Below are 14,573 nucleotides of genomic sequence, written 5' to 3'. Positions count from 1 at the left end.
TCTTCCTATCCACAAATGATACTGTCTAGTTAAGTATTGACGAACTTGAACTGCAAAATGTGCAGGGCAACCATCATGTTGGAAAATTATTTGCCCTCTTGTTTCTAAATCAACATCTTCCAGTAACCGGGAGATCATTTTGCAAATAAATTAAATACATATTTTCAGAAAGTGTTTGGTTGAAAAAGAAAGGACCAATAATTTTTCAGCCAATAATTCCGCACCACACATTTACAGTCCATCTGCCTTGGTGTTGAGTCTCGCAAATCCGACAGGGATTTTGTTCTGCCCAATAATGCAAATTATGCAGGTTTACACCACCATCACTGCTAAATGATGGCTCGTCCGTCCATATTATCTTCGAGATAAATCGAGTATCTTCTCTAACCATGTTCAACAGCCAATAACAGAAATTGAGTCTGTTATCAGTCTTTTTCGAGAAGCGCCTGGTGCAGAACCACGATATGGATGAAGTTTAAGTAAAAAACAATAAATATAAGATAATAGGATGCTTATTAGTGCTGTAACAAATAAAAATAAGTACCTGTGCTCTTTCAGAATATTTTCTACTGTGTCAATCACTTTCAGTATTTCTTAGCCTGGTAGCTAAACCGGTAAAGACTCTATGACTATAGTATCTTCTGTCAGGTTATCTTTGGGCATATATACGGGCTGCAATGCGTGCATTTTGCATTAACTCAAAATAAACTGCTAGCTAAGTTTGGCATTTTTAAAAACTTAAATGATTTTAAAATCTGTCTTCGACGTTACATTTGACATCGATCATAAACGTTTTATCATGGCCTCGAAAATATTTATCAAATTCATTTGTTTCCAAAGCTTACTATTGACTATGTGACGCAATAATGCCAGCGCGGCGACAGATTTCATTGTTCAAAAACATTTTAATTTATAATTTCGGAATTAAATAAGATATCGAGTTGCGGTTTGCACCAGTTTCTATGTTTTTTCATGCTCTTTTAGCCTAAATGAAAAAAATTACGTCGTTGTATTTAATATTTGCCAGAAAATCGCTGAAAAAGTACAAATTAAAACAAACCGCCCTCTAGCGCTCAACAAAATAACTAAAACGGCTAAGTAATTATTCCACATAAAAACCTAATAATTATCCTTTAAAACAAAAGTAAGCTCGTTAAAATTCGTTAGGCCAATCCAAAGTTATCAAGAATTTTAGATATAAATATTCAACCCTTCCCCCACCTATTATTTGACAGATTAGAAAAAAAAGTTTGAAATAAAAAATGTTTAGAATTTATAATACTTTTAAATGGCAGCATTCTTTTCTAGGATTTACTTTGAATATTTTCAATAAAACCAATTTTTCCTATTTCAATGTTTATTTACGCCCCCTAGCGGTTATCGCACGAACTTGTAAATAATTTCCAGCAATTTCTCTTTGCCGCTTTTATTAAAAATATTTTTTCCCTACGCTGTGCGATACTCAGATATGGCCGGCGACCTCTCTTAGTTGTACACCCGGTACATTTATATACATACTTAATGATTATCTAATTATTATTAAATTAGGCTTTAATTCTTTAGGTTAGGATATTGAAATTTAAATATGATCATAAAGATGATCAGTAATAAATACAATTTAAAAACATTATTGCTTAAGCCGATTTTCATTTTTTCTAATGTCTTTTTCTTAAATCCTTAAAAAAAAAAAGTTGCCGCCCAACGTGGGGCTCGAACCCACGACCCTGAGATTAAGAGTCTCATGCTCTACCGACTGAGCTAGCCGGGCGTGATTTTAATTTTGGACCAAATATACATGTTATGCATGGAAGATATAATAATTGTGTTAAAGTGAATGAGTATCAAAATTTTGTTTCAACAAAAATTAATATTTAAGTTTAATATTATATTTTTTCGGCTCAAGTCAAAGGAAGTTTATTTTCAAAATTGGAAGTAATATTTGTGGTGCCCAACTTGAGTCACAGTAATTTATAAATATTTTTTCATCAAAGGTATTAAAGTATTTTACATTTTTGAGATATAATGCAGGAGGCTGTGGCTAATATCGGTAAATGTATATACAAAGAGTTATAGCAGTCGCACTTCAATAAAAATACATTGGCTTGAATAAGCGAGTTCGGTGCATGTGTACTAACGCAGGAGCGGCATATTTGCTTATAGTAGGGATGCCGCTGACACTCGCTACGGTCGACGCAGCTTTTGCCTTGGCTAGAGCCGGACTTAAACATTTTTTTAGATATTATTATCTTGTAAAATAAAAATATCTCCATAGTACAAATATTTATTTTTTAATATTAATAAAGTTCATACATTAACAAAATATTTAAACAAAAATAAACATCGCATTTCTACATCTAACAACGACGATATAGAAGAATACCTGCAGGAAGTTAATTAGGTATGTACCGTAAATTTAAGAGACCATTCTTTGAGTAATTTTAATCAAAATCACAAAAGTTTTTATAAAAAACGCTACGCTTTGTAAAAACGCTATCAAAATAGTCACTAAGTACGGCGCTGAACTAGGCGATACACCTAGGAACACAGTTCGATAAACAGTGTGCTCGGCATCCGGAGAACATGGCTGCGGCATGGCTAAGGATGCTATTAGTTCGCTTACATTTTCGAGCGGAGTGCGACTGCTGGTTTCTTTATGCTGTGGTAATGTAATATTAGTTAGTAAGGTATCTGATGTTCTTTTTATTAAGAATTCTGTGGAGTTCATTTTTAACATGTTTTAAGTTAAAGTTTAGATATTTTTACATTATCTTTATTAAACTTAATAATATTTTTAACCGAACCCTTTGTAATTAAGAAGATATCAATCAATCAATCAATCAATGTTTTATTGTCAAGAAATTGTTACAATTTGTAGACAAAGCTGAAAAACAAAAAAGACACAAAAATACAAACAAAACACAATTAAAGAAAAGAAAAACAAAACAAAATTAAAAAAAAATAAATAAATAAATAGAATAGAATAGAATATCTACAATATATACAGATTAATACAACTTAAAAATTGTAAGTAGTCAAAAATATTATTATAAAATATACAATTTAATGTATACAATGTCAAAAAGAAAATCATTAAAAAATATCTCTATGTTAAAAAAAAATGTAAAAAATTTTTAAAAAAGTAAAAAATTATAAAAAATCATAAAATAGCTATACAAAGCAGTATACCTAAACATGTACAGATAGTAAAAATACATAATCAGCTAGTGGGAAATTTCAAATCAATGATTACAAAAAAAAATCGTTAACTGTGTAAAATGCTCTCTCCAGTAAAAATGCTTTTAATGCTTTACGAAATGCAAAAAAACATGTGATGGATTTAATTTCCAATGGCAGATGATTGTGCATTTTTTTTGCATTATATAATATGGAACTTTTGACCAACTCTGAATGTGGGGTAGGCAGGTATAGATCATGTTCCGTGTTTCTAAGTGGATAACTATGGGAAGGTCTATCAGATGCTGAACCGTGTTTGCGTATTAGACAAACGGACTCAAATATGAATAAAGATGGAAGAGTTAATTTTTTGAAGAAATGCTGGCAATGACTTCTGTACTTAAGTCTTAGTGTATAACGTAAAGCTCTTTTGTAGTCTAAAAATACGGTTTACGGTTCGCGGATTATGGTCGGGACACACATGCTCGCAACGAGTCCGCACCGAGCACGCCCCGTAGCACGGCCGTGTCTCGGTTGTGAATTGTCGTTCGTAATCATATGAAGTAGTCTTAACATGACCGCACCGTGCCCGTGCGCCAACTCCGCACCGAGTCCGCAACGAGCTAGAATAGTTTTGTTTTAAAAATCGACGGTGACGGACGATGGTGCGTTCCCGTAGTGATCATACAGCTGGAAATTAAAATGGAAATTGAGAAGCTATTAGTTTATAATAATTATTTTTAGCTATTTAGTTTTTAAATTTACATAAAGAAAGGTTACAAAGTTTAATTACCAATATTTTTACCACTAGATTCTACATTAGTTGTTTGCGATTTTCGTCTTAGAAAAAAATTTTTTATGGCGAAGAAACCAAATAACTAGTAAAAAACATGAATTTGACACGATCTAGATTTTATTTACTACATTTTAGCGAAAAAGATGCAACATCTAAAAAAACTGGCAAATATGATCCATAAATTAAATTATTTAAATTGCCAGGGCTGTATTTTCCTACCAATCTACGCTGCCCTCTATAGAACTAAAGAAATCATTTAGTTGTTCTCGTATTGCGAATGCTGCATTTGTTGATCATTACCAAATTTCGAAAACATTTTTCTTTGAAATGAATTTAATGTATCAACCCAATTAAGTTTCGATCCAAACTGAATACTTTAAAGTGCGTCATGACCGTCCAATGCGATGCGGGATGCGGCCGTGTGTCGGAGATGTGTGTTTTGGGAGATAACGCACCGAGACACGGCCGAGCTACGCTGCGGGCACGGTGCGGTCTCGGTACGGATATGTGTGCCCCGACCTTTACGGTTGCACTACATGTACCCCAGAATGGAAGGGCGTATCGAAGGTGCGATTCAAAAAGGGCAAAATAAACTGTTCTAGAAGTAGACAGGCTAAGCTCCTTAGAAATTGATCTTAACGCAAAACAGGCGGAACTTAATTTTTTTGATAAAGAGTCAATTTATGTGTGTCCCATTTTAACGAGTTGTCAACAGTTAGCCCTAAAAACTTTACAGAATCAACTTTGTCAATTGTTGCGTTACCAAGTACAAAAGATTGCAAGGTATTTTTATAGGATAACATCTTAGTTTTGGAAATGTCGAGACAAAGGAGATTAGAGTCTCACCATGATTTGATAGTAGTTAAATCACTTGATACGGTTCTATGAAGTGTAGAAATATCCGGATTACTCCAGGTAAAACTAGTATCATCAGCAAATAGACAGACTTTACCGTTAATATTTAGATTAGCAATGTCATTGATGAAGATAAGAAGCAAAATACGGAACCTTGAGGCACTCCACTTTGTAGTGGCTTGCAAGAAGACATAGTCGAATCAATTCTCACAGCTTGACTTCTGTTATTGAGATACGACTTAAACTATTGAAAAGGCGCTCCTCTGAACCCGTAATATTGCAACTTTTTTAATAAGATATCATGATTAACACAATCAAAGGCTTTAGAAAAATCACAGAAAATTGTTGCTGTAGGGTGTTGGTTGTTTAAGCTAGAGTATATATTATTAAAAAGAGAAAACATAGCATCATTTGTGCATTTGTTATTTAAAAATCCAAATTGATGGGAAGTAAGTATTTTATATTTTAGCAAAAATGATCGAAGTCTTTTTTTAACCAATCTTTCAATAATTTTTGAAAGTGTGGGAAGAAGAGCGATAGGGCGATAATTGGAAGACTGATTTTTGTCTCCTCCTCTATGTAGTGGAAATCTTAAGGCAGTTAGGAAAAACACCTTTTTGAAAAGACTGATTAATTAGAGTAATAAGATGACATAATGTACATTCGGGCAGATTTGAAAACATTTCGAGAGTAAGTCCATCAATTCCAGAAGAGCCGTTGTTTTTGATTTCCCTAATTAAACTGCAAAGCTCTGGTAACACTACGGGCGTAAAGAAGAAACTGTGGAAATTCTCATTTGCAATGGGAAGATATGAAAGTGGATCATGGGAAGGAGCTATGGTACTCATTAAATTATTTGCCACATTTACAAAATAATCATTAAGGTTCTCAGATGAATTGGAGATAGTATTCGACAAAGAAGGCTTATTTCTCAAAGCATTAACAATCGACCATGTTTCCTTAGCCACATTTGTAGATTTAGCCAGTCTCCTATTATAGTAAATATCCTTGGCGGCTTTTAAAGTTCTCTAATAAATCTTTTTGTAAAGTCTTACGTATTCATGAAAAAAGCGCTGCCTGAAAATTTCTTAACATGAGATAATAAGCGCATGTTCTTAGCAGATGTACGCAATCCTTGGGTAGACCAGGGGTTATGTTGCTTCTTTTTAAGAGGTCTCAAAGGAAAGGATTTGTGAGAAAGATTAGATAGCGTTTTTACAAATCTAGAGAATTCTGAATCAACGTCGTCAGAGAGAATATTCCAGTCAGTTGATTGACAAAGGTGCCTAAAAAATACGGCCTAATTTGCGTGGAACATTTTTACTTTTAGATTTAGTTATGGAAAACTTTGTTAACACTGCTTCATGGTCTGAGAAACTTGAGCTTAAGATAGTACAATCGACGAAATCTGGCTCAAAGGAAGTTACGACATAATCTATTGTACTAGAGCTGGTTTTACTTATTCTGGTATGTGATTTAATGTGCATGATTAAGCCAAAACTGGAAAAATCAATATTTAGGTCGCCACATAAAATGAGTTTGCTTTTTACCGGCAGAGACTCAAATAAGCATAGTAATTTTTGGAAAAAACATTTACGTCAGCATCAGGTGTTCTGTAAATACAAACAACGTAAACATCAAAATTATTATTGTAGACAATGGAAAATTCAAATATTTTTTCAGAAACTAAATTATCGAACTTGTTTACCATTGAAAAGTCGTTGCTAGTAGAAAATATCACAGTACCTCCATGAGTTAGATTTGTTCTATCAAATCTTGCAACTGTAGTGTAATTATCCACCATCACAGGCTCACCAATATGCAACCAATGTTCAGTTATGGCAAAGATTTCTGGAAAATTAAGCTCTTCTAGTAAAAGAAATAAATCATTAGTTTTATGTCTTAAGGACTGAATATTTAGAGAGAAAATACCAAGCTTGCCATTGTCTAGTATTTCAGAGGGTGCTTAATCCTCTGTTTGCGTCAAGTCATTTAAAAATTTTTATTCCTGGCGGGAGATCCACCAAAATAATAATTGCTATGACTCTCTCTAATTTTTTGAAGGCGTAGCAGCTTTTCTGATGAGAAGACGGACCTGAAGGCTGACAGATCTGCTTCAACTTCAGTTGGACCAATACCATAGGCATCATGGTACTGAAAGTAGAGCCTCCGCAAAGAGTCCACATCACCAGGAAGTCCCTCTGATGCAAGTGCCAATCGGATGCTGGTGTTGGTATGTCCTTCAAAACACACACTGGAGGGTTGATCATGCAGATAGGCAGAAGGAATAGCCTAAGAGGTTTTAAGATGGAAGGGTCTCTCAGTCTGGCCAATAAATAGTGACCATCAGTCGCATCTGAGTCTCTTGATAATCGCACTATTGGTGGAGTCAACGGGTCCATATTTGCTGCTTTATTCGCCACTGAATTATTATCGATGACAAAATCAACCTCTAAAAATTCTGTTGTAAGGGATTTAGAGGCAGCAATGGCCTCCCTATCAGAACTAATTTTCATAGATTGAACCTCTCTAGATATTGTAGCGGATGTTGGTGGAACTGAGCGATGTGGCAGGTTATGGCTGTCTGGAGAGTGATGCTTAGACTTAGACTGGGAAGGCTTAGATTTGGGCGAGGTGGTACTATTTATTTGGACTGGTGCTTTAGAGGTTTCCAAACATCAATTTATGAGACTGCCCGGTGGCCACATATTAATATCCTTCAGCCGCTTTAAGTGATTTAAGTTCTGCACACCAATTTTGAAGTGGGAATGTGCAATGTCCTTGGTTTTTGGCATTGGGCAACATCGGATAAAGTCCGTCGTTCCCAGTTTTTCTTTGATGAAGTGTGCAAGCTGATTTCCGGTAAACGGAGGTGGGATATTTGATACAACCACGTAATGCCATTCATCTTTGTTCATTGTGTTGTCCTTCGGTGACGTCGGAACCTCCGGGTCTGGTTTTTCTGTATGATCAGTCTGGCAGGCTATCGTCCTTTTAGTTACAGGTTGGTAACTTTTACATTCGATTTTTCTTTAGCTAATTGTTCTATGGTGCGAGCCATTTGTTTAACATCTTTCCTCAGATTCTCTACTTCACTTTTTAACTCTTCATTGGAAGAATCATGGACCTGTACCTTTACCGCCTCACCATGGTTGTCCATAAGAAATGATGACAGTCGTTATTCTTCTTTAGACAGGTTCCCAGAGCATTGACATTTTCTAGAGATATCTGAGAGTTTTGCAGCTGCTAAACTTTATCATGAAGATATTTTAATGTTGGTGAATCGCAAACACTGCAGAAAAATCTGATGTTGTTGTATTTCTGCTGATGAAGGACGAAGATAATGAAGCTTTACAAGGTTCCTTGTAATATTTTTATTTTAGGGTAGTTTTTTAGGACTCAAGGTTTTTAAAAAAATCTTCAGAATATTCAGAAAAGTCATGTAAAATTTTATCCAAAAGTTTCATAAAAGAAAACTTGATAATGGTCGCCAATTAAAATCATTTTATCAATTTAAAATTGAAATCACACCTCTAGACATATCAAGAGGCCATGAATTGTATGATTTAATATATTTTAGTGCTGTATAGCTTAAAAGTAAATCATATGACAGAAAATATGTCCTCACTAAACAAAAAGGATCTCTTGCTCAGTAATTCATTAATTAATATGAAAAAAAAAATTAAGTTTAAAAAAATTATCACTTTAAATTTTAAAGGTAAAAAAAAGTAAAAAGTATAATCGAATTGGCTGCTGCGTTCAGTACATACTAAATGTCCAATCACTCTAAATGTTTAAAATCCACCGTAGGGAAAATACATATGCCGCCCCCAGATTTAGCACAAAGGACTGAAAAATTAAACTCATTTCAAAATCACGTCATTCATATAACACCCCATTCGTATTCTCGTGAAGGGGGACCAAATTGGAAAAGGCTCGGGAAAATCCCAAGGGGAAACTGAACGACAATTTAATTAAGAGTTGTAACATTAGCAGTTATAGCATATATATATTATTTCGAAAACGTTGCGAAAAATTGAGGAAAAAAGGTAATTATTTTCCGCTTGTAGTAATTTTATTAATAATAATAATAATAATAATAATAAGGATCTTTTATTCAAAATGTACAGATGTAGTTAACAATAATAACTTTCTATTATCGGTAGGTATAATATCAGTATCGGTATATTTCTATCTCGGGTACTTTATTTCTTTTAATTCTATAATTAAGTAACCGAGAAGCAGGGCGCAGTCTAGCTAAGACAGCTACTCTACTGAACCCTACTCAATGGTCATAAACTGAAGCTACAATATAAAGATTAGCTTTATTAGATTAATTAAATACCCAAATATAGAACAATATATATATATAATTTAAATAAATATTAAATAGCTAAATATAAAATTTAAAAAATTGCCAAAAATAAAATAAATAATTAAAGGCCTAAATTATGGGTTGAAGGTTAAATGTAAAAGATATTTATATTATTATAAGTTTGATTTAAATGACTTTTGATCTAAAGTTGACAATTCAGTTGGTAGGTTATTGTAGAGTTTAATGGCATTGTACGTAAAAGAATGTTGAAACATTGCATTCAAATGACGAGGAAGTGTCATCCTCTCAGAAAATCGGATCACTCTTGTGTGAACGTTTGAACTAGGAACAAATTTATTCCGTAAAGTGGAGGGAAGGGAGGGGTTTAATAGAACTTTAAATAAAAAATTACCCAAGTGTAACTCATTGCGCCTGTCCATCCTCAACCAGTTAAGCTCTTTAAATGTGTGTGAAATGCGATCGTATTTTCGTAATCCAAATATTAGCCGTGAGCAAGTATTTTGAACTTTCTGAATACGATTTTTATCTGCAATGTCTAAGCAAGGACCATAAATAAAATCGTAGTAGTTGAAGTTGGACAGGACCAGAGATTCACAAAGCATTTTCCTCAAATGAAAACTAAGAACCTGACGAGAATTATATAAAATTTTCAACGATAAAAATGACTTCTGAATTAATAATTTAACATATTCGCGAAACCTCAACTCAGTATCCAAGACAATGATTACATTTTTTGCACGATCCATCTTGGGAAGAAAAACATCCTTTAATAAGATATTTAAATTATTTAAAAAAAAATCTTGATTAAGATTGAAGACGCATGCAAATAATCCTGATGATTGAAGTGAAGATAAACCTGGGTATCATCGGCTCTCAGTTTACAGTACTTTAATGATTAAAGCATATCTGAGGTGTAGATTATGTATAATGATGGTCCCAGGATTGACCCTTGAGGTACGCCTGATAAAATTCTAGCTTCTTTGGAAAAAGAATTATTTGAAAATATTTTTTGAAATCTGTTATGAATTGAAAGAATTCGTCCATTATCTCAAAGAGACCTACGTAACTAGAGAAAGAAAAAATAAAAAAGTCTCAGTCTCAAAATATATTTTTATGTATCAATCAGGTTACATGTTTCGCTAGTAAAGCATTATCAGACACACGTAATTACAATAAAACCTTACACTAAAACAAAATCAAATTTTAAAATTAATTAAAATTACCTTATAGCTAGATGACCTGCTAAGTACTGACAAATAAAATTTAAATTTGAGAATACCCACATATTTTATAATAAAAAAACAATAACATGGCACAAAAATTCAACAAAAAATATAAAAATTATAAAAGGAAAAACGTGGCTAGTGTAATATTTGAACCCACACTCTGAAGTTGATCTCGGTGAAACACCAAACCGTTAACCACTCGGCCAGCCCTGCTTATAAATGTTAGAATCAAAAGCATATATGCGTATTGTGAGCAAAAACAGGAGGTTAGATAAGATTATTAAAGATAAGTCCTGGCTCAAAGGTGAAAAACTCATTACCGCGTGTCAAAATTGGACTCTTTTTGGCTTTGGTGATTTCCATTTCTCCAAGAGATCCAACTTTCTACCCTTGGGGCACTCGTGAACAATGGAAACATTTTCAGGGACGGAAAAACTATGACCCGTTGATAATAAATGGTTAGCAAATGCTGACTTAATTTCTGTGGTGTCGGTGTCCCTGAACTTATTAACGAGGCTTAGGTGTTCCTGTACCCTTGTGGATACTCTCCTTCCTGATTGTCCCACATAAACAGCAGGGCAATCCCTACAATTAAGACAATATACACCCGATTTGGATAGAGGGTCACTTTTATCCAACGTCTTTACTAGGTTTTTTCTTAGCGAGTTAGTCGTTTTGAAAGCTATGGAAAGGCTGAAAGGCTTAAAAAATTTTGCAAGCTGTTGAGAAATGCCGCCGAAATAAGTAAGGCATCTAAGATTATTATTGTCACGTTTGGTGGGTGGAAGATGTGATAGGACAGTTTATATTTATTATAAAATTTGTAATATAATTTGTTCAAGCTGTAAAGTGAAAAATTATTGTTTAGAGCAATTATTTTTATAATATTATGTTCTTTTTGAAAGGCGTCTTTGGACAGAGTTAATTTAAATGAACGGTAGAACATTGAATTAAAGGCTGCATATTTGTGTTGATAAGGGAAATTGGAGTTAAATTGGATTATAGTATCTGTTGCAGAAGGTTTGCGATATACTTCAAAAAAAATACTGTTATTATTTCGGTATAAAAGAAAATCTAAAAAGGGTAATTTTCCGTTTGTCTCTCTTTTCAGCGTGAAAGAGATCTGATTATGAAGGGAGTTAACAAATGACAAGAAATCCAATAAATCATTCTTGTCGTACCCACAAGACACACACACATCGTCCACGTACCTTTTATAAGCTCTCAAAATGCCCGCAAAACGGCTTTTCATAATTTTCTCCTCCAAGTGACTCATGAAGACCTCGCTCAAAAATGGTGAAAGACAAGAACCAACCCATGGCGAGACCATCTGACGAGGGTATGCTAGGGAACAAGTTCTTTACATCTAAGGAAAGCAAAATGACATTGTTTGGAAAATCTATTTGCTTTAGATAATTGGCAAATTCAATTGAGTTTTTAATGAAGAATTCGTTCCGAAACCCAGTTACTTCTCTTAGTAGTTTAGTTAAGCCAAGAGGATAATTTGTAATAAGGAAAATTTACGAAGGAAACTACTGGTCTTATCAGGTTCCCCTCCTTATGAATCTTAGGTAAGCCATAGAGCACATGAGTACGTGGGTTCATAGGGTATAGGTTAGATTTAGTGGTGTTAAAGTATTCTAGAATTATAAGGCATCGATCTAGAGAATTCTTAAGTTTTGAGAAAAAACTAATCGTTGGATCCCTAGTAATAGCCATGAAGTCGTCAGTCGATAGACAGTCGATAGTCTGTTATGAAGATATGATTTAATCAACATCACCGCACTATCCAGAAGTCCATAAAATTTCAGTTTCGCCAATAAAATTTCGTGGTGGATCGTGTCAAACGCTTTCGAAAAGTCTAACAGAATCAAAGCAGTAGACAAATTTTTATCGATTGACGTTATTATGTCATCAGTAACTCCAATTAGGGCAACATCAGTACTCAAATCCTTTCTAAAGCCACATTGAGTCTCCCGGATAATTTTATTCATACCACAGTACTCAATCAACTGATTATACATAATCCTTTTGAAAACCTTTGACAAAGCCGGTAATATACTAATTATTCTTAGATCACTATAGTTAGTTGGTTTTTTTACTTTCGGAAGTGGCTTACCTATTGATAATTTCCACTGATCAGGAAAATAATTTTGTTCTATACAACAATTGACTATGTATGCAATGTAAACATCAAACAAAAAGGGACTGCAATATTTAAGTAATTTGGCACTAATTCCATCTACCCCCGAAGCATTTGTTTTTATACCATTTAGTGTTTTATTAATTTGAGCAACAGTAGCTAAATTAAAACTAATTTGAATATTGTCGTTGGAAATAATTTGATTGTAAAAATTAATTTTAGAAGAACAGTCTGACGTATTCTGCAAAAATTCACTGAAAATGAGTTTATATCGTTAGGATTAAGTAAATTATCCGGAATATTCAAATCATTATTTGAACAAACATTAATAGATTTAAGAGTCCTCCAGGTTTTTTAATATTTTTTTCAATGCATATATTAGATAAATATAGTTTTTTCCCTTCGTACCATAGACAACGTAAGATTTCGTAACCTTTTATAGTTTTCCCAGTCGTGTACATTGCGGGTTCTCTTGAATTCTCGAAGCGCTGCATCTCTTTGTCGCATAAAAACCTTAATATTTGGTGAGTTTACCCATGGTTTAGTAATCCTTGCTGTTTTATGTCTATCGAAGATATAAAGAAGGAATTCATTAAATAAGGAAATTGTGTCAATGTTTTACTCGTAAATTATATTATTCCAGTTAACTGTGTGAAGTTCACCATAAAATTCATGAGCGTTAAAATTATTAAAATTTCTGTAAGTTATAAGCTTTGGCTTTATAGACACCTTTTCTATTTTTAAATAATAATAAACCAAGGCGTGATCTGATACCCCTTCCAACGACACAACCCCCAAATCACCTACCAAAGACTCATCCGTTACAAATATTGGATCTAGAAGTGATACACTATTCCGACTAATTCTAGTAGGTTGATTTATAATTTGGATTAGAATAAAATTCTCAAACAAGGATATCAAAGGGTTTGTTTTATTCAGTAGATTAATATTAAAATCTCCCAGACATATTACCTGCTCAAAAATAGGATAAATAGATGAAAAAATATTCTCAAAGTCATTATTAGGAGAAATCATTTAAAAAATCCTGATAACTATCATATCACAATAAAAGATAAATCGTTTAGAAAATATTGCTTGGAAATCATGTTCTTTTTTTTTTTAATAAATAGATTATGACTTAAAATTTAGAAAACGCTCCCCTAAAATACAAATAATAAAATATAATAGATTGTTACAATTTTGATTGAGAAAAATGTTAGTAACGTTTAATATGCCAATCCGACATGTCTACTTCTCTATGTTACTTACTAAAGAAAATTATATTTTTTTACTCTTATATGCAGAATTTTCTCTTATTTGTTGAAAACCTTGTTTTAGAAAAGTACTTTTAAGACACCAACTAACACTTATGCTTAAGGGTCCATTTTCTTCTTTTAGGTTTGGCGCCAGTAGCTGGAATGTGTACAGGTACAAGCAGTTGCACCGTCAATGAAGGACGTCATTTTGAAAGTGTGTATGTTGTGGCACATGAAATTGGACACAAGTAAGTTAAAAAATTAATTGTGATATAATCAGTGATCATAGCCACCAAAATTAATCATATGTATTATACTACAATTTAATTTTTTTTTAATATTTCCTTAAAAAGGGATTGTTGCATGGTGCGAAGTCAATTTATCCATTACCCAATTACAATAATAAATTCTAGAGTTTGGGACACTAGCATACTAGTTCGGCAAACGTATTACCTCAAAGTTTTTATGTATATGGACTAGCAGTGTCCCGGTGCGGAGACTTGCCAGTTTATCCTCAGATTAGACTTTTATTCGCATATATCACATACCTGTAAATTTAGTACTAATAATATTTTATAGGCAATGTGAGCAAATTCTGAAGCATGACATAAGGTAAATGTTCTCATAAGCCTATCTAATAGTAAAAAACTCGCCAATATGCATGATCCGCCATTATCCTAGAATAAGGATTATTAATTAAGGGTTGGCCAATCAATGATAAGAACTTTTTAAGCATGCGCCGATCACCTAATTCTACTGTAAGATAAACTAATGGTTCTTTAATATA

At 33.3% G+C, this 14,573-nt stretch overlaps 1 protein-coding gene and 1 non-coding gene across 2 annotated transcripts in view; one reads left to right on the top strand and one right to left on the bottom strand.

The window, feature by feature from the left end:
- Nucleotides 1–14,573, top strand: part of LOC126735613 (A disintegrin and metalloproteinase with thrombospondin motifs adt-1-like) — a 224,637-nt gene that overhangs the window by 164,227 nt on the left and 45,837 nt on the right. Inside the window, exon 7 of the mRNA XM_050439673.1 lies at nucleotides 13,929–14,034. Within this exon, the coding sequence (XP_050295630.1) occupies nucleotides 13,929–14,034 (106 nt within the window). The remainder of the gene's footprint in view (nucleotides 1–13,928; nucleotides 14,035–14,573) is intronic.
- On the bottom strand, nucleotides 1,696–1,768 carry Trnak-cuu (transfer RNA lysine (anticodon CUU)). Its single transcript has one exon. It is a non-coding gene; the product is annotated as a tRNA-Lys (tRNA).

The sequence above is a fragment of the Anthonomus grandis genome, chromosome 4 (genome assembly GCF_022605725.1).
Source record: "Anthonomus grandis grandis chromosome 4, icAntGran1.3, whole genome shotgun sequence".
Classification (NCBI taxonomy): domain Eukaryota; kingdom Metazoa; phylum Arthropoda; class Insecta; order Coleoptera; family Curculionidae; genus Anthonomus; species Anthonomus grandis.
The sequence above is the reverse complement of the archived record's forward strand: the minus strand, read 5'-3'. Positions and strand labels throughout refer to the sequence as shown.